At 45.4% G+C, this 26,335-nt stretch overlaps 1 protein-coding gene across 1 annotated transcript in view; it reads right to left on the reverse strand.

Annotated features, from left to right (window-relative positions):
* Window positions 1-14,603: 14,603 nt before the first annotated feature.
* Window positions 14,604-26,335, reverse strand: part of LOC132832955 (uncharacterized) — a 50,917-nt gene continuing 39,185 nt past the window's right edge. Inside the window, exons 8-13 of the mRNA XM_060851203.1 lie at window positions 25,108-25,581; window positions 24,787-24,882; window positions 24,460-24,693; window positions 23,846-23,868; window positions 20,585-20,700; window positions 14,604-15,667 (exon numbers count right to left, since the gene is read on the reverse strand). Coding sequence (XP_060707186.1) covers window positions 15,117-15,667; window positions 20,585-20,700; window positions 23,846-23,868; window positions 24,460-24,693; window positions 24,787-24,882; window positions 25,108-25,581 — 1,494 coding nt within the window. The 3' untranslated portion in view covers window positions 14,604-15,116. The remainder of the gene's footprint in view (window positions 15,668-20,584; window positions 20,701-23,845; window positions 23,869-24,459; window positions 24,694-24,786; window positions 24,883-25,107; window positions 25,582-26,335) is intronic.

The following is a 26,335-nucleotide window of genomic DNA, read 5'->3' on the forward strand; positions in this document are numbered from 1 at the left end:
TGTTTTCTCCCTTCACCTGCCAGTAATGTCTCCCTGATATCAATCTTTCTGATCCCAGGACAAAGGGCCAGTTGACAAATCTCTCTGGGATGTTAGGTAACCGTTGTAGTTTGTTTCCAAGTCTTACACTGGTCTGGCACTCAGACAGGATGAGCAAGGGTTTGCTGTGTTCAGATCCAAAGTCAGATAAGCTGGAGCTGGAGTAATCTACATAACATAATTATTTACATTCATGCTCTCATTTATTTTATCAATTATACTTGAAAAATCATCTTTATGTTTTGTGTGATATTTGAAATTTGCTGCCACAGCAGTTCTTAAATGCTGCAGAGGAGTTATCTTGGCTGATCACCACAATAAATCACCAAAAACAGTGTCTGAAGGAGGGGAAAGCCATCATGTGAGGCTGGGTGAGATGCAATCATTGTGGTAATATGAAATAGCATGTAAATGATCATAAAGATAACAGACGATATGAAGAAACGCTGGGCTAAGAGGTAATGATGGAGAGAACCCACAATGTTTGGAGAACTGGTGAGTGTGATGAGTAAGACAATCAGAGCTCTGACAACAGATATATATTTGGATAGAAGACATGGAAGAGGAGAGGAGGATGCAAGTTGATGGCATGAGGAGGAAAAGCAGTTGAGGAGCAGAGAAACAACAGTAAAGGTGAGACAACTGTTGAGGCACGTGATCAGAAGGTATGGAGGCTAATGAGGGGGAAATAGTGTCTGGGAGAGATATAATGGTGGAGAGTTTCTTCAAAGATGTTTAAAGCAGAAAGTGAGGACTGCAGATGATGGAGTTCAGAGTTAAAAAGTGTGGTGCTCGAAAAGCACAGCCAGTTAGGCAACATATGTTTGAGCATAAGCTCTTCATCAGGAAATGAGGGAATGGCCCAAGGGGTGATAAATGGGAGATGGGTGGGGCTGGTGGAAAGCTAGATAGGAATGTGATAGGTGGATGCAGGTTGGGGGATGATTGTGATTGTTTGGAAAAGAAGGTGGAGCAGAGAGTTATGAAGGAAGGTTGATAGGTAGGACAGTTCAAGAAGGCGGTGCTCAGTTGGAAGGTTGGATCTGGGAAAAGGCGACAGGAGAGGAAATGAAGAAACTGGTGAAATCTACATTGTTCCTGTATGGTTGGAGGTCCCCAAGGCAGAAGATAATGTGTTCCTCCTCCAGGCAAAGGGTGGCTAGAGTTTGGCAGTGGAGGAGGCCCAGGACTTGCATGTCATTGGTGGAGTGGGAGGGAGAGTTAAAGTTTTTGGCCACAGGCCAGCGGGGTTCTTTCATGCATGTGTCCCAGAGATGTTTTCTGAAACATTGCATGAGTTGGCGTCCTGTCTCTCAAGTTAGAGACCACATTGAGAGAGCCCTGTAGCTGAACACTTCATCTCCCCCTCCCACTCTGCCAAAGATATGTACATCCTGGACCTCTTTCTTGGCACTTATGATGGGTCTGTGCTCTCATTTGACTCTTCAGAAAAAGTGAAAAACTTTTTGAATGCTTTAAAATAGACTGGATGACTGAAAAGATGTGGACAATAATGTGTCTGTTTTTTTCTTTTCTGTCTCCTTTTCTGAAAGAAATTGCTGTTGAATTTTCTTTTCTGATATCAATGGGTGGTCATTATATTTGGAGATGGTTAGAGTGCCTACCTTTAATTTTGTTGTTAATATTACTTTTGTTTTCTTTCCTTTCTTGGATTTCAACTGGGATGTGGCTCAAGCTGGAAGGAGTTATGAAAGTGTTTTTGGGATCTTTAAGTGCCCCCGTGGGCAGGGGATAGAGCCCCTTATATTAGGTTTCGTTTGTTGTTTTTTTTCTGTACATGTAGTAACTAGTGTTATAGTTGTAGTAGTTTTAATTTATGTTTTTTTAAGGCTTCATGAGTCTTTTTTTGTTTATGCTTAGCAATTAAGAAATCAAATTCTTCCTTTTCGGACTTCAAAAGCTGTTATAGAGTGTCATGGCTAATTGTGTCCTGAATGGTGTACCTGGAATACTAGAGGGAGTCATTTGCCAGTTGAAAGAAAAAAGATGTTTTCTTCGCTTAAAAAGGAGAGAATGGACATTGCCTTTTTGCAGGAGACTCACCTTGATTTGAAATTGCAGCAGGGTGGGTTTGATCAGGTCTATGTCTCCTCCTTCAATACTAGGAGTAGGGGAGAGACCATACTTATTCAGGAGAATCTTCCATTTAAGTTGCTTGTTCAGATTAAAGATGAGAATGGGCAGTTTGTCATTCTTAAAGCCTCAATAAATGGAGGAGAGGATGGTATTTTAAATAGTTATTGCCCCTGGTACATCCCTTTAAAGTTTTGATCAATGCATTCTCCAAACTGATGGCTCTTGCACGGCAGATTATTATAGGGGGAGACTTTCAGTGCCTTATGGATCCCACGGTGGATAGAATGCCTCAAGGGCCCTCAACACTTTCTTTACTATCTGAGCAACTCGTGGACTTATGTGCTGAAGTGGAATTGGTGGATGTCTGGAGGCATCTGCATCCCATGGGGACAGACATGATGATTTTTTTTCTAATCTGCACAAGTGTCATTTAGGTTTGATCTTTTCATAACTTCTGCGTAATCCTTGTATTTAGTAACATCTTGTACAATTGGAAAAATTACTATTTCTGACTATGCTGCCGTACATTTAGAGATTGAGGTTCAGAGCAATGTTACAGGCTCTCGACACTGGTGAATGGATCCCTTTACACGTAAGGACAGTAGGTTCATTGACTATTTCTTTAATGAATTTCAGGTATTGTGAGCCACCAATTAAGATACAGCCAGTTACCCATCTATTCCTTGAGAGACAACTGAGGCTTATGACTGAGGGGTAATTATTTCTTATTCTGCCAGTCAGAAATGACAGAAGGGGGAGCAGCAATGCCTGCTTGAGGCATGGCTAAAAACAACAGGGAAGGTATATTTTGATCAGCCCTCAGTGGCTAAGCTGCAGTAGGTTACAGCTATTCAGTCCACCTTGAACTCCACGCTCACACAGACTGCAAGGAAGGAACTGTCCCTTTGCGAAACAAAGACTTGTTTGAGCATGGTGACAAGCCAGGCAGGTATCTAGCATTTCTTGCCAGGAGAAAGAATGTTCCCCCAAATTGATTACCTCAATTAGGGATGGGACTGTAATGGCTACTTTTTAGATTAGACTTACAGAAGGATTATATTAGACTTACAGTGTGGAAACAGGCCCTTCGGCCCAACAAGTCCACACCGACCCACCGAAGCGCAACCCACCCATACCCCTACATTTACCCCGTACTTAACACTACGGGCAACGTAGTATGGCCAATTCACCTGACCCGCACATCTTTGGACTGTGGGAGGAAACCGGAGCACCCAGAGGAAACCCACACAGACACGGGGAGAACGTGCAAACTCCACACAGTCGGTCGCCTGAGTCAGGAATTGAACCCGGGTCTCAGGCGCTGTGAGGCAGCAGTGTTAACTACTGTGCCACCGTGCCACCCACTTGTGATTCTAAAATGATCAATGCTGCATTTTGCAAATTTTGTTTTGAACTTAGCCTGAGCGTTGTGAGGGCTAAGATGGAGTCCTTGTTTAAGAAGCTGAATCTTCCAGGTGTTACCTCCAAACAGGCGTCTTTCCTTATTGCCTGTTTAACAGAGCACGAGATACAGGAAGCTGTGAAGTAGATGCAGAGTGGGAAGGCACCTGGCCCTGATGGTCTTCCTGGCAAGTTTTACAACTAATTTATAAATAGGTGTTAGACATATATAATTACTTCTACAGCCACGTTTGCCTCCTGCCATCCTTAAGACAGGATAATACATCTCTTAGCCTGAAGAAAGTGAAGACCCCAGAGGAATGTGCCTCCGAAAAGCTCATCTCACAATTAAATGCTGATTTTAAAATCTTGCCCAAGCATCTTGTGTTAAGATTGGAAACTGTGCTTCCTTCCATTGTTTGAGACGGCCAGACTGTTTTTATTAAAAAGCTGTAGATCCTCCAATAATATCCCAAGATTACAGAATATGATTCAAATGTGTCAGCAGCAGTCGGTTCAGGGATTGGTGATCTCCTTGGATGCAGAAAAGGCATTTGATTGAGTCAAGTGGCTACATCTTTTTTTATAACCTTGAATGATTTGTTTTAGGGAAGGTTTTTATTTGGTGGGTGAGGGTCCTCTATAGTGATCCTCTGGCGGCAGGTCTAATCAGTGGTGTTAGATCGAGTAATTTTAATATCTGTAGGCGCAGTTGGAAAGATTGTCCCCTCTCACCACTACGTTTAACATTGATGATTGAGCCGCTGGCAGAGGCTATCTGCAGGGATCCAAATATAGCTGCCCCAGAAGTGGGATCAAAATCGCAAAAGATCACATCACATAAGGATGATGTTCTTGTCTTTTTGTGGAATCCAGTGGTCTCAGTACCCCATTTGATACAATGTATCAATGCATTTGGCTCCTGCTTGGATTATAAGATTAATCTGTCAAACCGGAGGCCATACCTATGGGTGGGGCTTTAGGAGAATATCTGATGGACAGGGTGAATCACAGTTCCCCTTTAAATGGTCACGGCAGATTTCTTTACTTTGGCATCAGTTACTTCAGGCCAATTTTGCCCATTTGTTTGACAGGATTAAGCAAGACCTTCAGTGATGGGAGGCGCTTCCAATATCCTGGCTAGGTCGAGTAGCTCTCATTAAAATGTATGCCCTTCCTCGTTTGCTCTTTCCTATACGGATGCTCCCCTTAATTTTTCCTAGGCAAGCATTCCGGAGACTTCATGGTTGGTTTAGTTCCTTTATATGGTGCTGTAGGAGGCCTCTCATTAAGCTGGCTAAATTACAGTTGCCCTATGGGTTGGGTGGAGTGGACCTCCCAATATTAAAAGATATCAAATCAGTTCTCTTTTGTCTTTTGTTAATGACTAGGCTTGTGAGGATCCGGTGTCAATATGGCTAGATATTGATGTCCCCTGGCAAAATGCCCCCTCATTTACCTGTTATTTTTAGATAAATTGAAGAAGATTATAGAATATTGTCATAATTCAATAATTATTAATACTGTCAAAGCATGGAGGGCAATGTGGCATTCCCCGTACCGGATTTGCTGGGTTTTCAGCCAGGGATAATGGGCAGCTAGTGCAATCTCCTGTCAGCTAGTGCAATCTCCTGTGATTTATGTGAAGTTGAAATAATGTCGTTTGACCAAATAACCCATAAGTATGATTTGTCTCGCAGTGAACTTTTTTGTTTTTGTCAGGTTAGGGATTTTATTCAAAAAGGAACTATGCTTTTTGATCTACTCCTGCAGATATGTCACAGAGGAGAGCATGCTTCATACTCTCTCTGTTAGTCCTGTTTATCAAGTATTAGGGAGTGATCTTTCAGAAGATGTTGAGCGGCATTGTGGGTTCTGGGAGAGAGAGCTAGGGATTGAGATGTCAATGGAAACATGGGAGGACATTTGTGAAAATGCGAGAGATTTCAATCTGTAACAGGACCCATGCCATGCAGGTTAAGATTCTTCACAGGGCCCGCCCATTTGTCCCCAGAGCGTCTCACTAAATTTAAGGTGGGAGTATCTTCACGATGTCCTAAGTATAAAATAGGTATCAATAGTCTCACTCATTGTCTGTGATCTTGCCACAGGCGGATATTGGAGTGCAGTGGCAGGGGTAATAGAGAGGTTCTTGAGAGGATCAAAGTAAACAGGGACCCTATCTCACTTCTCCTGCCCTCACCAACTTATCTTCTTTAGACACTCATGGGAAAAAACATTCTTAATATTCTCATTTTTCATGCAAGGGAAAGAATTGTGATGTATTGGATCTCTGGAAATGCCCTGGGTCTGTTGGCTTGGCATAGGCTAATTACGTTAAAAATAATGACTGCAGATGCTGGAAACCAGAGTCTAGATTCGAATGGTGCTGGAAAAGCACAGCAGTTCAGGCAGTATCTGAGGAGCAGTAAAATCAATGTTTCGGGCAAAAGCCCTTCATCCAGAATACGGACAGAGAGCCTGAAGGGTGGAGAGATAAATGAGAGGAGGTGGGGGTGGGGAGAAAGCAGCATAGAGTCCAATAGATTAGTGGGGGAGCGGATGATGGTGATAGGATAGGGTGGTGGAGTGGATAGGTGGAAAAGAAGATAGGTAGGTAGGACAAGTCTTGGGGATAGTGCTGAGCTGGAAGTTTGGAACTGGGGTGAGGTGGGGGAAGGGGAAATGAAGAAACTGTTGAAGTCCACATTGATACCCTGGGATTGAAGTGTTCCGAGGCAGAAGATGAGGCGTTCTTCCTCCAGGTGTCTGGTGGTGGGGGAGCAGTGGTGAAGTACGCCCAGGACCTCCATGTCCTTGGCAGAGTGGGAGGGGGAGTTGAAATGTTGGGCCACAGGGCAGTGTGGTTGATTGGTGTGGGTGTCCCAGAGATGTTCCCTAAAGCGTTCTGCTAGTAGGCGTCCAGTCTCTCCAGTGTAGAGGAGACCGCATTGGGAGTGATATACAATAAATGATATTGGTCGATGTGCAGGTAAAACGTTGATGGATGTGGAAGGCTCCTTTTGGGCCTTGAATGGAGGTGAGGGAGGAGGTGTGGGCGTAGGTTTTGCAATTCTTGCGGTGGCAGGGGAAGGCGCCAGGATGGGGGGGTGGGGTGTAGGGGAGTGTGGACCTGACCAGGTAGTCATGGAGGGAAAGGTCTTTGCGGAAAGTGTAGAGGGGTGGGGAGGGAAATGTATCCCTGGTAGTGGGGTCCGTTTGGAGGTGGTGGAAATGTCGGCGGATGATTTGGTTTATGAGAAGGTTGGTAGGGTGGAAGGTGAGCACCGGGGCGTTTTGTCCTTTTTACAGTTGGAGGGGTGGGGTCTGAGGGCAGAGGTGCGGGATGTGGATGAGATGCATTGGAGGGCATCTTTAACCACATGGGAAGGGAAATTGCGGTCTCTAAAAAAGGAGGCTATATGGTGTGTTTTTGGTGGAATTGGCCCTCGTAGGAGCAGATACCGTGGAGGCGGAGGAATTGGGAATACGGGATGGCAGTTTTGCAGGAGCTAGTGTGGGAAGAGGTGTAATCCAGGTAGTTGTGGGAGTTGGTGGGTTTGTAAAAAATATTGGTGTCAAGTCAGTCGTCATTAATGGAGATGGAGAGGTCCAGGAAGGGGAGGGAGGTGTCCGAGATGGTCCAGGTAAATTTAAGGTCAGGGTGGAATGTGTTGGTGAAGTTGATAAATTGCTCAACCACCTCGTGGGAGCAGGAGGTGGCGCCGATGCAGTCATCAATGTAGTGGAGGAAGAGGTGGGGAGTGGTGTCAGTGTAATTGCGGAAGATGGACTGTTCTACGTAGCCAACAAGGAGACAGGCATAGCTGGGGCCCATATGGGTGCCCATGGCTACACCTTTGGTCTGGAGGAAGTGGGAGGATTCGAAGGAGAAACTCTTAAGGGCAAGGACCAGTTCGGATAGACGAATGAGAATGTCAGTGGAAGGATACTGTTGGGGATGTCAGGAGAGGAAGCAATGGATGTCTTGGAGTCCATGGTCATGGCGGAGGGAGGTATAGAGAAATTGGATATCCATGGTGACGATGAGGCATTGGGGGCCGGGAAACGGAAGTCTTGGAGGAGGTGGAGGGCATGGGTGGTGTCTCGAACATATGTGGGGAGTTCCTAGATTTGGGGGGATAGGACAGAATCGAGATATGTAGAAATGAGTTCACTAGGGCAGGAGCACGCTGAGACAATGGGTCGGCCAGGGTGGTCAGGCTTGTGGATCTGGGGAAGGAGGTAGAGCCGGGCAGTGCACGATTCCCGGACTATGAGGTTGGAAGCTGTGGGTGGGAGATCTCCTGAGGTGATGAGGTTCTGTATGGTCTGGGTTATGATGGTTTGGTGATGGGGGGTGGGGTCATGGATGAGGGGGTGGTAGGAAGAAGTGTCTTTGAGTTGGCATTTGCCTTCAGCGGTGTAGAGGTCAGTGCGCCAGACCAGCATTGTGCCCCCTTTATCTGCTGACTTGATGATGAGGTCAGGATTGGAGCAGAGAGATTGGAAGGCTGTTCGTTGTGAGGGTGAGCGGTTAGAGTGGGGGACAGGGATAGACTGGTTGAGACGGTTAATGTCCCGGCGGCAGTTGGAAATGAAGAAGTCGAGGGCGGGTAATAGGCCAACACGGGATGTCCAGGTGGATGGAGTGTGTTGGAGATGGGCGGAAGGGCTGATTGGGAAAGTAAGCTTGGAGTCAGAGTCAATGGAAGAAGTGTTTGACGTCACGGCGTGTATTAAATTCATTGGTGCGCGGATGGAGGGGGATGAAGGTGAGTCTTTTGCTGAACACTGATCGTTCGTCCTCAGTGAGGGGAGGTCTGGGGGATTGGTGAAAACTCGGCAGAGTTAGGAGCTGGGATCTGGTGTTGGTCTGGAGCTGGAAGTGGGGGCGGAGCCTGTCACTGGAATGTGTGTGGTGGTGGGGGGAATGGGGGTGGAGCCATGAGCAGGGGTGGTGTTCCCCTCAGGGTTCTGGGGGGTGGGTATGGTGACAGTGGGATCTGTGGGGGGGGCACGTCAGCAGAATGCAGGTGAATGGCTTTGGTGGGGGCGGAATAATTATGGAACATGTTCGTTTGGACTTTCTCACAAATATGGTACACTGAAAAACTGAAAATTTGTATAAGATATGATGGTCCTTTTTGGATTATCTGGTTATAGATTTATCTGCCATCCGAAGTCGGGGTGTAGGTTTGCTCGCTGACCTGTAGGATTGATATCCAGATGTTTCATTACCTGGCTAGGTTACATCATCAGTGGCGACTTCCAAGTGAAGCGAAGTTGTTGTCTCCTGCTTTCTATTTACATCTTTCTCCTGGATAGGGTTCCTGGGGTTTGTGGTGATGTCATTTCTTCTGTTTGTTTTCTCAGGGGATGATAGATACCATCTGGATCTATGTGTTTGTTTATGGCATTGTGGTTGGAGTGCCAGGCCTCTAGGAATTCTCCGGCATGTCTTTGCTTAGCCTGTCCCAGGATAGATGTGTTGTCCCAGTCGAAATTGTGGTTTTTTTCAACTGTGTGTCGGGCTACAAGGGAGAGAGGGTCGTGTCTTTTTAGGGCTAGCTGGTGTTCGTGTATCCTGGTGGCTAACTTACTTCCTGTTTGTCCTACGTAGTGTTTGTGACAGTCCTTGCATGGAATTTTGTAGATGACGTTGGTTTTGTCCATGGGTTGTACTGGGTCTTTTAAGTTTGTTAGTTTTTGTTTGAGAGTGTTGGTGGGTTTGTATATGACTTGGATTCTGAGGGGTCTTAGTAGTCTGGCAGTCATTTCTGAAACTTCGTTGATGTATGGTAAGGTGGTTAGGGTTTCTGGCTGTGTTTGGTCTGCTTCTCGTGATTTGTTCTTGAGGAATCTGCGCACTGTATTTTTTTGAGTATCCGTTCTTCTTGAATACGTTGTATAGATGGATTATACAATCTTAAGTCGGGCTTTTGGGCTGCCATGACGACCGGATTTAGTGAAATTGATGCCCATGAAGGAAGAATTTCAGATAAATTCATGTGTAATACTCAATGCTCTTGGAGGTCAGGAACAAATGTTTAATTGTGCTGAGCAGTTTTATTTATTTATTTATTGCATTCTCTGATTTGTTCAGTTTTAGTTCAGTATAATTGTGTTTTGTTTGCATTTTTTCTTGTTTTTTTGTTATTTATATATAAATATGTACAGAGAGAGAGAAAAAAGTGTTTTTGTTGGTTTATTGTGTTTGTAATTTTACAAAAGAAATCTACCTCTTTCAGTAAAAATATCGGTATAAAAAGAAAAGGGACCTAAAGGGCAATGTTTTAAAAATAAAAGTGTAATCAACTGCCAGAGGAAGTGGTGAAAGCTGATGAAGTTACAAAGTTAAAAGGCATTTGGATAATAATATGAATAGAAAGGGTTGAGAGAGTCACAGACCAAATGCTGGCAAATGGGAATAGATTAATTCAGGATCTCTGGTTGGCATGGATGAGTTAGATCACAGAGTCTGTTTCTATGCTGAACATCTCTGATTCTTTGACTGTTTCACTGAGATGAGGAGGAACTTCTTCAGCCAGAGGGTGTTTAATCTGTCAATTTCATTGTTGCAGAATGATGTGATGACCAAGTCATTGGGTGTGTTTAAGACAGAGATGGATAGTTTGTTGATTAGTAAAGGGACCAGGGTTACAGGGAGAAGGCAGGAGAATGGGGACTGAGAAATATATCAGCCACGATTAAATGGAGGAAACCCGATTGGTGTATGACCTCATTCTGCTGCTAAATCTTACGGTCAGCAGAGGGGAAGCTGGCAACTAGTGACTGCCTTATTTTGATAAACATGAGTCTCCATCACAAGTCATAACATGGCATACGGACCCTGTCAAGCTCCTGAATAACCTATTGAGTGTCTTAAATAAAAAGACTGGTATTTGCATAGCACCTTTAATCACATCTCAAAGCTTCTTACAGTCCATGAAGTATTTCAGACTTGCATTCAACGTTATAGTAGGCAACATAAGGCTGCCAGTCTGTACAGAGCAGGCTCTCATTAAACAGCAATGTGAAGACGTCATCTAATTGTTCTGATGTTGTTTGAGGGATAATATTGGCGTGGGATTTTAGATTAGACTTACAGTGTGGAAACAGGCCCTTCGGCCCAACAAGTCCACACCGACCCGCCGAAGCGCAACCCACCCATACCCCTACATTTACCCCTTACCTAACACTACGGGCAATTTAACATGGCCAATTCACCTGACCCGCACATCTTTGTGACTGTGGGAGGAAACCGGAGCACCCGGAGGAAACCCACGCAGACACGGGGAGAACGTGCAAACTCCACACAGTCAGTCGCCTGAGTCGGGAATTGAACCCGGGTCTACAGGCGCTGTGAGGCAGCAGTGCTAACCACTGTGCCACCATAATCTTATTTATATTCACCCCTACATGAGGTTTGAATCAAAATTCCATTGATCGGAGTGCAGTTCCAATACTGCAGCACTCCCCCAGTACTGCACTCGAGTGTCTGTCTGGGTTTTTATGATCATGTCACACACTGCAAGCTCAGATCACCGATATTCTCCTCCAAATTATTAATATACTGTGTCTCAGCACAGATCACTGCACAACACTACTGGCCACAGATTTCCAGTCAGAAAAACACACTTCTATCGCACTCATCAATCTTCTTTGTCACTTTCACAAAAACCTCAATGAAGTTTGTCAGATGTGACCTCTCCTCTGCTTTGCCATTTAATCAAATCATAGCTAATCTGATCATTCTCAAATTGACTTTCTGGCCTTAACACCATAACCTTTGATTCTCTTCCTCATTAAAAATCTGTCTAGCTGAGCCTTGTATATACTGAATGACCCAGCCTCAATAGCCCTCTGCAGCATCAAATTCCACACAAACACTGAGAATGCTGGAGAAACCCGGCAGGTCTGGCAGCAGCTGAGGTGCAAGAAATGTTTCAAATTCGGTATGACTCTTGTTCAGAGCTGTTTGTGTCAGTCCAGTGGGAGGGTGTAGTAAGGTGTTGATTTATGTGATGAGTTTGAGAGGCTTCACAGTCCTTTTCTCATCACAGTGGCACAGCCCTGCAATGTAAAAGGGAATTCAAGAAGATACCATGGAGTCCTTGGTTGGTAGTGGGGAAGCTAATGCCTCAGCCTCCTTGAAACCTAACTCATTTATCCTTTCAAATGGTCTGGAAGAATCTGCATTTCACTGCCAATCACAAGGTATTCTACAAACATAAAGAAAATGCTCGAGAAACTAGAGTAGTGTCACTGGACCTAAAATGTTGTCTCTTTTTTTCTCTTCACTCCCGCTACCAGATTGCTGATTCTCACCAGCATGGTCTGTTTTTGTAGCACACCTTGACAGTGAAAATTGAAGTTTGTAGCACACCTAGTGTTCAACAAACAAAGAATTGTAAATACTGGAAATCGGAAAAAAAAACACAAATTGATGCAGAAACTGCCTTCTGTGCACAGATGCTGCCAGACCTGCTGAGTTTCAGTGTTCCTGGAACAGACCGATACAGAATATTGCTGTAAAACTAATCTCATCTCAAAAAACCTCATTCCCTGTCACCCAATCAAATTCATCATCACGTTATCACTGACATTTCATTTCACGGGCTTCAATTATACTTCGAAATCTTTTATGTGACAAATTTTCAACAGCATTTTCAACTCCAGGATCAAATTCCCTCTGAATTCCGATTGTGTCTTCTGTTGAAAGCTCAATCAATTCAGTTAAACATGACTTGCTTTGACTGAACTCACACTGGCTTTCCTCAATTATCCAGAATTGCTGAACTGTATTGAACATTATCCATTACATTTCCCATCACCGAGGTTAATCTCACTGACCTTTTGTGGCGGTTTTATGTTTACGCTTTATATTAAGAAACTGAAACACTTACAATACTACAAAATTGAATAAAAGTTGGACTGGAGAAACAATGTTGGAGGGCAGGAGGGGAAAAGGGATTGGACTTGGACCAGCTGAATACTCTATCCATGTGCCTTTACAGCTTCACGATCTGAAACATGTGGACGTGCCCACTGGCCACCACATGATAATGTGCAGATAACACTAAAATAGGCAGTATTGTCGACAATCAGGAAGTTTTTCAGAAATTGCACCATGACCTTGATCAGCTGGGGAAGTGGGCTGAGGAATGGCAAATGGAGTTTAATACAGATACATCTGAGGTCCTGTGTTTTGGAAAGTCAAATCAAGGTGGGCATTTCATGATGAATGTTCGGGTCTTAAGGAATGTAGTAGAACAGAGGGACTTGAAGTTTAGGTATATGGCTCTCTGAAGGTGGAGTCACAGCTGGGCAGGACAATGAAGAAGGCTTTTGGCATACTGGCCTTCATCAGTTAGGACACTGAGTATAGAGGTTGGGAAGTTATGTCGCAATTGTACAGGACATTGGTGAGGCTGCACTTGAGGTATTGGGTTCAGTTTTGGTCACTTTGCTGTAGGAAGGATGTTTTTAAACTGGAAAGTGTGCAGAAGAATTTTACAAGGATGTTACCTGGACTCAAGTGTCTGAGTTATAGGGAAAGGTTGGACAAGCGAGGACATTTTACTTTCGAGTGGACGAGACTGAGCGGAGATACTTAGAGAAGTGAATAAGTTCATGGGAGGTATGGATAGCGTGAACGCACTCAGTCTTTTACCCAGGGTTGCAGAATCAAGGAAGAGAAGACATCAGTTTCCAGTGAGAGGGGAAAGAATAAAAGGGGCAATGATTTTACACAGAGGGTGGATTGCATAAGGAATAAGCTGCCAGCTAAAGTGGTTGCGATGGGCACATTAACAACATTTCAAGGAAGTTTGGAGAAATACATGGACAGGAAATGTTTAGACGGATATGGGGCAAGTGCAAGGAAATGGGGTTAGTGTGGATAGACCTTTTGGTTGGCATGGACTTGTTTGGGCCGAAGGGCCTATTCTCTGTGCTGGAGAATCTCTATCAATCTCTGACTCTAAGACCTTACTGAAGGGAGCAATAACTGAAGGTCCAGAGTAACTGTGGGATCATTTTCCGGTAACTAACACTCCACTGACTCAAAACAGTGAATTTTGAAATAATCCAGATGAAGTTGGAATATGAACTTTAAGAATACATATTCTGGAGAAATTTTCAAATAAAATGACAACTCTCTTGGATTTATTGATGAAGTAATTTTTTTTTAGAAGCCTTGCTGTCACTGTAGAGAATCGCAGATATTGATTTGATTGAAGAACAAACAAATTTGATACTGCATTCCTTTATAAGTGATAATTACATAAAGATAGACATCAAAAGTCTGAATAGGTTCTGTGCATAGTAGAGTGCGAGAGTTTTATCAAACAGACATTTCCGTTGGTGTGACTTAAGGATTATTTCACTGTAAATGAGATGAGAGAGCAGTAACTCAGGGATAACTGATAACTGACTCCACCTACATTGCAGTTTGCACCAACTGAACGATTTCAATCATGGTTAAATATTATCTGATCATGACAGAAATAATCAAATCACCCATCACTTTCAAATCTGAGGTTTTCAAATTTTCCAATTTTAAGAAAGAGCAGTTAACATTCTGGGCAATAGTTACAGACCTGAGCAAAATAAGACCAGGTTCTCATTATTATCAAATTATGTGTGGGATATACAGTACTGACACATGGTGGAAGTCTAAACAAGATCAGTCTGATGTTTTTATTTTGATGGAGCCTAGTCACCCCGGAAAGACCCCACTGACCCAGCAGTGAAATGATTAGGTGTCCCCCTGGAAAGACCCCACTGACTCTGCAGTGAAATAATCTGATGTCTCTTTTGGAAAGACTCCCCTGAGTCCAGTCTGAGACCCACTGACTGATTCATCTCCAACACCATCATGTAGCACCACCTCCCGCCTGTGGAGCAACATTACAGGCAGGAAGGTCCCCGGGTTCCTGCAGCTCACAGCTCATTCTACCCAGTCAGTCCCTCTCTACAATTGAGCTCCAATTTGTTTCTACTCTCCCCCTCCTTCTCTCCCCCTCCTCCTCTCCCCCAGACTGAGGCCGACCCCCATCAGTTTACAGCTGGCAGGAGGCAGGGGGATGGGGTGAAATTATTTAGATTATATTACTTACATTGTGGAAACAGGCCCTTCGGCCCAACAAGTCCACACCAACCCGCCGAAGCGCAACCCACCCATACCCCTACATTTACCCCTTACCTAACACTACGGGCAAATTAGCATGGCCAATTCACCTGACCCGCACATCTTTGGACTGTGGGAGGAAACCGGAGCACCCGGAGGAAACCCACGCAGACGCGGGGAGAACATGCCAACTCCACACAGTCAGTCGCCTGAGTCAGGAAATGAACCCGGGTCTCAGGCGCTGTGAGGCAGCAGTGCTAACCACTGTGCCACCGTGCCGACCACCATGGGATGGATCTGTCAGTAAAAAGTGAGGTCTGCAGATGCTGGAGATCAGAGCAGAAAATGTGTTGCTGGTTAAAGCGCAGCAGGTCAGGCAGCATCCAAGGAGCAGGAAATTCGACGTTTCGGGCTAAAGCCCTTCATCAGGAATTCCCTGGATCTGTCAGTGCCCTTTAATCCCGCAGATTGTCAGCGGGGCAGAGTTTTCCCCGCCGTCATTCCATCCCGGATAGAAGATGGGAAAGAGCCTCTCAGTGAAAGTGTGGGTGAAAGTGTGAAGATGGGACATGGTGTCCGCATTGTAAAATGACACCTGTCCACCCTCATAGTCCAGGAAAACTCCGATCTTCCGGGGATCCACACTCAGGGAGAGGGGGGTCCGTGAGGGGGAGGTAGCGGCAAAATAACCCCATCCGGATAACAGCCTCACAATCCAGAATCCAGTCTCCGTGCTCGGGATAATCCTCCCTTTCCTCTTCACAGACGCTCGGGCCACTCCCAGATACCACCAGGTCTTCTCCCTCACCTCCACCTCCCAGTAATGTCTCCCTGATGTGAATCCCTCTGATCCCAGGACACATTCCCATGAATCAAATCTCTCCGGGGAGTCAGGGAGCGGCTGCTCTGTGTCTCCAAGTCTCACACTGGTCCGGTCCTCAGACAGGATGAGCAGGGGATGCGCTGTGTTCGGATCCAGAGTCAGAGAGGCTGGAGCTGGGGGAGAGATCAAATAACACCGTCAGAGAGAGAGGGAGAGAGGAAGAAGGGATGACTGAGCTGGAAAGAAGAAGGACAGGTTCCTTTTGGGCATGGGAGGGATAACTGAGTGGGAGAGGAAATTGTGTGGCAAGGAGTGACAAGGTATATGAGAGTGATGGGAAGTGTTCAGGGTATGGGGAATAAATCCATATGTGGAAGTGAGAGAACAAAATAAGGGAATTCTGAAGGTCAGTGAATTGGAGGATGAGGTCGAGTCTGTGAGGGGGAGAAGAGAGTCAAGATGAGGGGTCTGTAGTCCAAGGATTTAAAAGGAAGGAGACAGTCAGGTCTTGGAAGTTGAGCAAGTCTGAGGAATGTGGAGAAGGTGAGTGAATTTGAGGATGAGGTGAAGGGCAAGGGACATGGAGGTCAGAGTGAAGAGGAAGGGATAGTGAGGAGGCAAGATTAAAAGAGGGGAGAGTCCGGGGTGGGGGAAATCATGTCAGAGTGATGATGGAGTAATGGAGTGAAAGGGGAAGGTGAATGTGAGATCAGAGTGAGGGGCAGTGTGAGGCAGAGGGTGAGAGCAGTGTGAGGTTGAGGGGAGACTGACCGGATTGGGAAGCTGTGCTTGAGGGGATAGTGAGGGAGAGTTGAGAGGGTGTGAGGAATGAGCAGGAGGGGGCTGTGATATTGAGGGCTGAAAAATATGTTGCTGGAAAAGTGCAGCAGGTCAGGCAGCATCCAAGGAGCAGCAGAATCGACGTTTCGGGCATAAGCCCTTCAGGATATTGAGGGGTGATATTGAGGGGGAAAGGCAAAGCAGGAGGGAGTGAAGGAGCATTGATCGCAATGGAGATTGGAGAGTGTGGGCAACCAGAGTGTAAGGGGGAGGTGGAGTGACAGGGAGAGTGAGGTGGAGGGGAGAATGAGGTGGAGGGAAGAGGTTGTCAAAGTTTAGAAATGGAGGGAGGGTGGGGGTAGGACTGAATGGTGAACAATTGAGAGGAGTGGATGGATGTGAAGAATGTGGAGGTGAGTTGGGTGGAGGGTGGAGAATGCAGTGAGGGTGTGGTCTGTCAGGCGAAAGGACAATTAATGGCAGATACAAACCAAGAGAAGAATGAGGTCAAGAAGTAAGTGACCAGGATGGGGAGCTAAGCTAGAGGGAACAGTGAAGGAGAGGAAAGAGTGAATGGAGAGTGATCAGAAGGGCAGAGAGGGAGTGGGAGAGGGGAGGGTGGGTAGTAGAGAGAGTAGGGTCAAGAGAGTAGAAGTGGGAAGTGAGCAGAAGGGAGACAGTGAGAGCAGGAGATAGTGGGATGGGAGACTAGGAGGGAGTGTTGCTCAGAGGTAGGGAGTGGAGATCCATGGAAAAGTGTTGGGGAGGGAGGGTGAGGAGAATAGGGCCTGTATGGAGACAGAAGTGAGGGATAGGGTCAAGGAATCTGAGGAGAGAGTGATGGGGTGAATAAAGAGATGGGCTGTGTGCAAGGTCACGAGATTGGAGAAGGTGAAAGGCAGGGGTTAAGGGAAATGGAGAAGGATATTGGCAGCGAGGGGGAGCGGGTTTGAAAATGAGGAGGATGACTCTGAGGAGGAGAATCGGGAGAGGGGAGGAGAGAGTGAGAATGAGATGTGTGGGGAAGGCTGAGAGTGTTGGGTGAGTGAGAGGGTGACAATGTTGCTCCTGTAACAAGGTTAGGTTGTCCCTGTGTTTTTTTGTCCTGGGGTGGGGGGCAGGGTCATAACCGCATATCTTCCCATGTGCCTGGTTTCTTTGAGATTTAGGGCCAATTTGGTTATAGCTAACAGATAATGCCTCAGGTTTTAAAAGGCTTTCAATTTTTTTTTTAAAAATGTAATGACTATACACCTCCAGTTAAAGTTTGAGTGAAGATTTGTAGCTCGAGTGTCCATTGTTGTGGTTCTGTTCGCCGAGCTGGAAGTTTTTGCTGCAAACGTTTCGTCCCCTGGCTAGGAGACATCATCAGTGCGGTGGGAGCCTCCTGTGAAGCGCTGCTTTGATGTTTCTTCCGGTATTTATAGTGGTTTGTTCTTGCCGCTTCCTGGTGTCAGTTTCAGCTGGCTTTGTATATGGGGTTGTAGTGGTTTGTATATGGGGTCCAGGTCGATGTGTCTGTTGATGGAGTTTGTGGATGAATGCCATGCTTCTAGGAATTCCTTAGCTGTTCTCTGTCTGGCTTGCCCTCTGATAGTAGTGTTTTCCCAGTCGAATTCATGTTGCTTGTTGTCTGAGTGTATGGCTACTAGGGATAGCTGGTTGTGTCATTTTGTGGCTAGCTGATGTTCATGGATGCGGATTGTTAGCTGTCTTCCTGTTTGTCCTATATAGTGTTTTGTGCAGTCCTTGCATGATATTTTGTAAACTACGTTAATTTGGCTCGTGCTGGGTAGACAACAGACAACAAGCAACATGAATTCGACTGGGAAAACACTACTATCATAGGGCAAGCCAGACAGAGAACAGCCAAGGAATTCCTAGAAGCATGGCATTCATCCACAAACTCCATCAACAGACACATCGACCTGGACCCCATATACAAACCACTACAACGGACAGCTGAAACTGACACCCGGAAGCGGCAAGAACAAACCAATATAAATACCGGAAGAAACATCAAAGCAGCGCTTCACAGGAGGCTCCCACCGCACTGATGATGTCTCCTAGCCAGGGGATGAAACGTTTGCAGCAAAAACTTCCAGCTCGGCGAACAGAACCACAACATACACCTCCATCCCCCACCAGGATGCTCTCAGGGCTCTCTGCTTCTTCCTGGAACAAAGGCCTGAAATGTGCCCATCCCCCACCACCTTCCTCGTCTTGGCCAAGCTCAGCCTCACCCTCAACAGCTTCTCTTTTAACTCCCCTCATTTTCTACAGATCGGAGGGGTAGGAATGGTTTCCTACATGGGCTCCAGTTATACCTGTCTCTTTGGGGTGTATGTGAAACATTCCTTTTCTCGTCCTATTCCGGCCCCCACCCACAAGGCTTTCTGCAGTTTGTCGATGATAACATTAATGCTGTCTCATTCTCATGTCTGGAATTGGAAAATATTATCAATTTCACTTCAAGCTTCCACACCGCTCTCATCTTAACCTTGTCCAGTTCTGACTCCTCTGTTCCTTTCCTGGGAATAAACAGGCCACCAATATCCATTATAAATCCACTGACTCCCACAGTTTCCTGGACTGGACATCCTTGCATCCTGCTACATTTAACGATTCCAGTCCATTCTCCCAATTCTCCACCCCATCACATTTTTTCCGATGATGTCAACTTTGACAAGGGAGCTTCTGAGATGTCCAGTTTCTTCCTCAAACAAGGATATCCCAGCACTGTTGTTTACAGGGCCCTCAACTAGGTCCAACCTACCTCCCACACTTCCACCCTCACCTCCTCTTCCCTGCTGTAACAATAATAGGCTTTCTCTTGTCCTTTCCTAACCCCACCAGCATCCACATCTTGAGGATATTAGCCACATTTCCACCATGTCCAGTGAGATGCCACCACCAACATATATTCCCTTCCCCTCTCTTAACCACCTTCCGCAGAGATTGTTCCCTCAGGGACATCCTGTTGCAATCTTCCTTCATTCCCACCGCCCCCTCCCCCACCCCCACCCTACCCCCACACACACACAGCCTCACAGCACCTTTGCCTGCAATTGCCAAAGTCATAATACCTGCCCATTTACTTCCTCTCTGCACAACATCCAAGACTCCAAACGTACCCTCCTGGTGAAGCAGTACTTTACCTGCACTTCCCACAATCTCGTCTACTGCATTCACTGCTCACAATGTGGTCTCTGCTACCTTGGGGAAACAAAGCATTAACTGGATGACCACTTTGAAGAAGACCTACTTTCTGCCCACAAAAAAGACCGAGTTTCTAGTTGCCTGCCATTTTAACACAGCATTCCTGATTCCTGATAAAGGGCTTATGCCTGAAAAGTCAATTCTCCTACTCCTCAGATACTGTCTGACCGGCTGTACTTTTGACCTTAACATACCATCCTGTTCCCTGCTGAATATCTCCATCAGAAGCTGGCTGCAGTGCTCATTTTCTGCTTGCAATCACTGCAGCCCTCTGGAATTAGTATTCACTTCAATAACTTTAGTGTCTGAGTTCTCCCATGTCCAGCCTTGTTACCACATCTTCTGACATTACACACAACCTATTGCTGGCCATTAATAGTCTCCATTAACATCTGTTCACCCTCATACCCAGATCATTATCCTCTTCTCTGCTCTCTTTGATAATGCTCTAACTGCTCTTCTCTCACTTTAGGGTCTATCCCCAGCTATCCTTTACTCCTTACTCCCTCAGAGCTGAAAATGTGTTGCCTGACCTGCTGCGCTTTTCCAGCAACACATTTTCAGCTCTGATCTCCAGCATCTGCAGACCGTACTTTCTCCTCCTTACTCCCTCACCCCACCTAATCCTCTGCATTTAAACTGACATTTTCTGAGTTAGAATCTGTTCTGAGGAAGGGTCACTCAATCAGAAATGCTAACTCTGATTTCTCTCGACAGGTGCTGCCAGACCTGCTGAGCTTTTCAAGCAATTTCTCTTTTTGTTTCGCAAACATTCCCCATTTGATATGTGCCTGTCAACACTGGCCCTTTAATGTCTACCTGTCTTCCTGATATTCTGACAAAAACTGTTCCTCCAATGTCACTCCAGATGCAGCTAGCCCAGTCTCCTCTCGAAATCCTCTCTCCATGCTCGATTCCTCTGGTTAGACAGAACCCTTCACTGCTCTGACGGCTTCAGACACTTACCCAAATGGACCCACAGAAAGTACAATGTTTCCAGGGAGAGTCTCTCTGAATTTACAACTAATGATGTGAAGATGTAACCCTGCACAACTGGATTATCATCAGGCAAAATGAATACACGTGTTTACCTGGGTGAATGGTGTGTATCATTTCTCTCCAGACTGTGTACTGTAAAGGGCCAGTGAACTGTGCGAGAGACAGAGAGCTGTCAGCAGCTGAGAATTCATTCCCCTGCTGACTAATTCTGTAAATATTAAACAGTTGACATTATAAATTCAGTTTTGTTCAAATATTAGAAATGATTTAAATAATCAAGTATTCAGTGTTGTTCATGTCTGAGTCAATGAGCTTGAATGTGAAATGTTGATCTTATTTTAAAACTGATCCAAAAATAATTAGATATTGCAAGAGAAAGGATTGGAAACCCCCACATCCAGAGAAAAGCCCATGCCCTGACAACAGATTAGTTACTGAGACATCGCACACCATGCAGATGATAGACATTTACTCCATCCCCATGCTATATGATCAAGAGAGCTTGTGGAACAGAGACAAAAAAACTGAAATATCTAAAAGCCTTTTTTATAAATATATTAAGGACAAAAGGAGAAATGAGGGAGAGAGTAGTACCCCTCAAAGATTAGCAAGGCAGCCTTTGTGTGGAGGTGCAGGAGATGGGGAGATACTAAACACCTATTTTGCATCAGTGTTTACTGTGAAGAAGGACATGAAAGATAAAGAAATAGATGGCAACATCTTAAAAATGTCCATATTTCAGAGGAGGAGGTCTTGATGTCTTGAAATGGATAAAAGTGGATAGATCCTCTGGACTTGATCAGGTGTGCCCTCAAACTCTATGGGAAGCTAGGGAAGTGATTTTTGGGTCCCTTGTTGAGATATTGCATCATCAACAGTCACAGGTGAGGTGCTGGAAGACTGGAGGTTGGCTAACATGGTACCACTATTTTGAGAAAAGTGGTAAGGAAAAGCCAGGGAACTATAGACTGGTGAGCTTGACAAGATTTAGAAAACTTTGGAAAGGCAAGGGCTGATTAGTGATTGTCAGCAGGGCTTTGTGCAGGGGAAAGCATGTCTCCTGAACTTGACAGAGTTTTTTGGAGAAGTAACAAAGAGGATTGATGAGGGCAGAGCAGTAGACATGAGCTATATGGACTTCAGTAAGGCATTCGACAAGGTTCCCCATGGGAGATTGGTTGACAAGGTTAGATCTCATGGAATACAGGGAGAACTAGCTAGTTGGATACAGAATTGGCTCAAAGGTAGAAGACAGGATGTGGTGGTGGAGGGTTATTTTTCAGACTGATGGCCAGTGGTGTGCCACAAGGGTCAGTGTTGGATCCAGTATGTTTCTTCATTTATATGAATGATTTGGTGTGAACATTGGATGTATGGTTAGTAAGTTTGCAGCTGACACCAAAACTGGAGGTGTAGTGCACAGTGAAGCAGGTTACGTCAAAGTACAACAGGATTTGGATTAGAAACATAAAGAAGGGCATTGGGAAAGGATGTTTTCACTGCTGGAAGGTGAGACACGTAAAGTTACAGTGCTGGTCATTAAAGAAAGGTGTTGTGGGAAAAGCTGAGGAGTAGCAGATGGAGTTTAATTTAGATCAATTGAATGTGTTGCATTTTGGAAAAGCAACCCAGAGCAGAACTTATACACTAAATGGAAAGTTCTTATGGAGTGTTGCTGAACAAAGAGACCTTGGAGTGCAGAGTTATAGTTCCTTGAAAATACTGTCACAGGTAGATAGGATAGTGAAGAAGATGTTCCTATATGATTTCTTTTATTGGACAGAGCATTGGGTATAGGAGTGGGATGGTCATGTTGTGGCTGTACACGACATTGTATCAGGTACTTTTGGAATTTTCATGCAATTCTGGTCTTGTTCCTAGTGGAAGTATGTTATGAAACTAGAAAAGCTTTACGAGGATTTTGCCAGGGTTGGAAGATTTGCGCTAAAGGGAGAGGTTGAAACGGCTCGGGTTGTTTTCTCTGGAACATCGGAGCTGAGGGATGACCGTGTAGAGGTTAATAAAATCAAGAGAGGCATGAATAGGGTAAATAGAAAAGGTCTTTTCCCTGGGGTGGGGAAGTCCAGAAGTAGAGGGTTCAGGGTGAGAGGGGAAAGATATAAAAGGATATAAGGGGCATTGTTTGCATGTAGAGGGTGGTGTGTGTATGGAATGAGCTGTCAGATGAACTGGTGGAGACTGGTAAAATTGCAACATTTAAAAGGCATGTGAGGGGGTATATTACTAGGAAGGCTGCAGTGAGATATGGGCCAAGTGCTGGCAAATGGGATTGGATTAGGTTAGGATAACTGGCCGGCATGGACGGGTTGGCCCAAACAGTCTTTCTGTGCCGTACGTCACTATAATTCTATGACTCTGTGATTCCCCGTTTAAACTCAGACTGTTTCAGGTTGGTCAGGAGCCATGCAGAGACAGGGATGGCCATTCCCTGAAAACATGGGCTGTGTGTCTCTCTCAGGGTTAGGGGAAGGTCACAGTCACGTAAACAGCCCGAATCAGGGCAATAGACAATCGACAATAGGTGCAGGAGTAGGCCATTCAGCCCTTCGAGCCTGCACCAACATTCAATATGACCATGGCTGATCATTCCTAATCAGTATCCGCTCCCTGCCTTATCTCCATCACCCTTGATTCCACTATCTTTGAGAGCTCTATCCAACTCTTTCTAAAATGAATCCAGAGACTGGACCTCCACTGCCCTCTGGGGCAGAGCATTCCACACAGCCACCACTCTCTGGGCGAAGAAGTTTCTCCTCATCTCTGTCCTAAATGGTCCACCCCGTATTTTTAAGCTGTGTCCTTTGGTTCGGCACTCACCCTTCAGTGGAAACATGTTTCCTTCTGCCAGAGTTTCTAATCCTTTTTTAATCTTATATGTCTCAATCAGATCCCCTCTCAGTCTTCTAAACTCAAGGGTCTACAAGCCCAGTCGCTTCAGTCTTTCAGTGTAAGGTTATCCCTCCATTCCAGGAATTGACCTCGTGAACCTACGCTGCACTCCCTCAACAGCCAGAATGTCTTTCCTCATATTTGGATACCAGAACAGCACACAGTACTGGCAGTGATCACTTCCAGCCTGAGAACCAGGTTGGATTATTTACAGACATCTTGTCATTGTTTACAATACTGTAGAACAGTTTTATCAAAGCTCATGCTGTTTCACACCTGTAATGAGCTTCTTGTTGTAAAAAACACTTTGTGTGTGAGCATAACCGGAGTTCATGTCGCCCGAGAAACGACCCTTTAAAGCGGTGACAATAGCCAGGAAATAAACATTAAATAACCCATCCCTGAGCAATCTGTGCAGAAGTTCAGGAAAGAGCATGTCCTACCTTCTCTTCCAACAAGCTTCCTCCTGAAAGAAATGAATCACAAACAGTGAGGAAGGCAGTAACAGATTCAGGAGGAGACAGACAGGCTGTTAAAAATAGCAGACGCAACACGGAAGTGTAAAGTGATACATTTTGGAAGGAAAATTGAGGAGGAGGGAAAATAAATTGGAACTGACCATCAGTCCCTTTCACAGACACAGTGACTCTCACACTCCCATTGTACCAGACATAGCCACACACCCTCCACATGGAACTGGAACGGGATTATAATAGGAGTTCCAGGAGATCATTAAACTTTGGGAACACAGATAATAATACAAAAACAGAACAACAACCGATTCTCGGGAGAATGTCGGTAATCCCCAGAATATGCAGACAGTGTGGCAACATTTACAGAAAACAGAGGTTACTGGAAAATCTCAGCAGGTTTGGAAGGATCTGTGGACAAACATTAGAGTGAACGCTTCGGGAGCACTGAACCTAATTCAGAGACAACAGCAGAATCGTCCAGTCACAAGTTCAGTTAACTTTCTTTGCACTAAATTCGATATTATTTCTACAGTCGGCATTATGTCTGAAATGTATCTGAAATTACATGCAATATATTCCCTTACCTTCAGAAATATTAGCTCGTCTTTTTGTTCCATTTGTTTCTGTAACTTTGAGAGTTCCTCTTCAATAGAATTTAAATTCTCCTGAATCTCTCGAAGGTCTTTCTCCATTGGTTCTACAATCCTCTCCTCTTCTTCCCTGAGATCTCTGAGTAAACGCTGCTCTTTCTCAGTGAGAATCTGGTGCATTTTAGTGAACTCGGATGTGATGTGGGTCTGCAGACTGATCGCCTGTTCCTACCAAATGAAATGTGAAACCTCATTAATGTCCCGCGGTAAAGGGAACAAAACTACCCGAGATCCCAGAAAATCAGCACAGGGAGAACTCACCCTCACTTCGGAAATCTTCCGTTTCTGGGTCAGTTCCGTTTGGAGAACCACCGATTTCTTCTCTGTGAGAGAATCTAAAGAAGATTTCAGCTGATCCTAGAATTGGAAAATAAAATTACATTCTTAAAGTGTTCGCCCCCTGAAAATGTGCTAATTCCTTATTAACAATATTTCAGACGAACACTAACGCTGCAGGAGAGCAATTGTCAGCGATACAATTCCTGTTTCTGGTCTCTGACGGAGGTGTCTGAGTCCCGACGTGTCTCATAGATGGTCTGAACAGATTGCTAAGAAACATCGATGACAAAATACAATGTTTACCTTGTAGATTTCAACAGCTTCATTGATCGGCAGGAAGCGGTGCTCTCTGTGTTCCCGCGAATCTCTACAAATCAGACAGATCAATTTCTTGTCATTTTCACAAAACAGCTCCAGTTCTCTCTGATGTACCTCACAGTGAGGTTTACTTTCCTTCTCTTTCGGATCCAGCTTTAATTTTCGAGCTTTCTCCGCCAGATTTGCTAAGGCCCGATTTACCCTGAGGTTTCTTTCCGGAAACACCTCTCTACATTGCGGGCAGGAGTTTATCTCCTTCTTTTCCCAACTCTGGGAGATACAGGAGCGGCAGAAGTTGTGTCCACAATCCAGTATAACCGGCTCGGTGAAGAAATCCAGACAAATGGGACAAACTGCCTCCTCGGTCCAACTCTCTCCCTGCTGTCTGGAAGCCATGTTCACCCTCAGTACTTCCTGATTCAAACCGCTTTCAGTTTCAATGTTCCTGCGTTGGTAAATACATCCATTTCAGCGTTTCCCCGAGGAATTTCACTGCAATACTCAGAGACTGCTGACAGGAAATCGGAACGGGTCTCGGCTATTCAACCCCCACCATTCAACATGATTCTGCCTGATCGATTACTCCAGTGCCCTTTACCCGCCCGATTCCACTCACCCTGGATGCCGTTGGTAATCAGAAATCTGTGACCTCCATCCTGAAACATGCTGAAAGAGTGATCTCTCACGCCCCTCTGCTGTAGAGAATTACAAAGCTTCACAGCCATCCAAGGGAATTCAAAATTCTCCTCATCTCAGACGGTTGTGAGCACCGCCTTATGTTTAAATTGTGCCCTGGTTCAGGAATCTCCAGCCCGGGCAGCACTGTCTACCTTCTGGATTAGTGGTGCTGGAAGAGCACAGCAGTTCAGGCAGCATCCAAAGTGCAGCGGAATCGGCGTTTCGGGCAAAAGCCCTTCATCAGGAATAAAGGCAGTGAGCCTGAAGCGTGGAGAGATAAGCTAGAGGAGGGTGGGGGTGGGGAGAAAGTAGCATAGAGGACAATAGGTGAGTGGGGGAGGGGATGAAGGTGATAGGTCAGCGAGGAGAGGGTGGAGTGGATAGGTGGAAAAGGAGACAGGCAGGTAGGACAAGTCCAGACAAGTCATGGGGACAGTGCTGAGCTGGAAGTTAGGAACTCGGATGAGGTGGGGGAAGGGGAAAGGAGGAAACTGTTGAAATCCACATTAATGCACTGGGGCTGAAGTGTTCCGAG

Source organism: Hemiscyllium ocellatum, chromosome 35, assembly GCF_020745735.1.
Source record: "Hemiscyllium ocellatum isolate sHemOce1 chromosome 35, sHemOce1.pat.X.cur, whole genome shotgun sequence".
Taxonomy (NCBI): Eukaryota; Metazoa; Chordata; class Chondrichthyes; order Orectolobiformes; family Hemiscylliidae; genus Hemiscyllium; species Hemiscyllium ocellatum.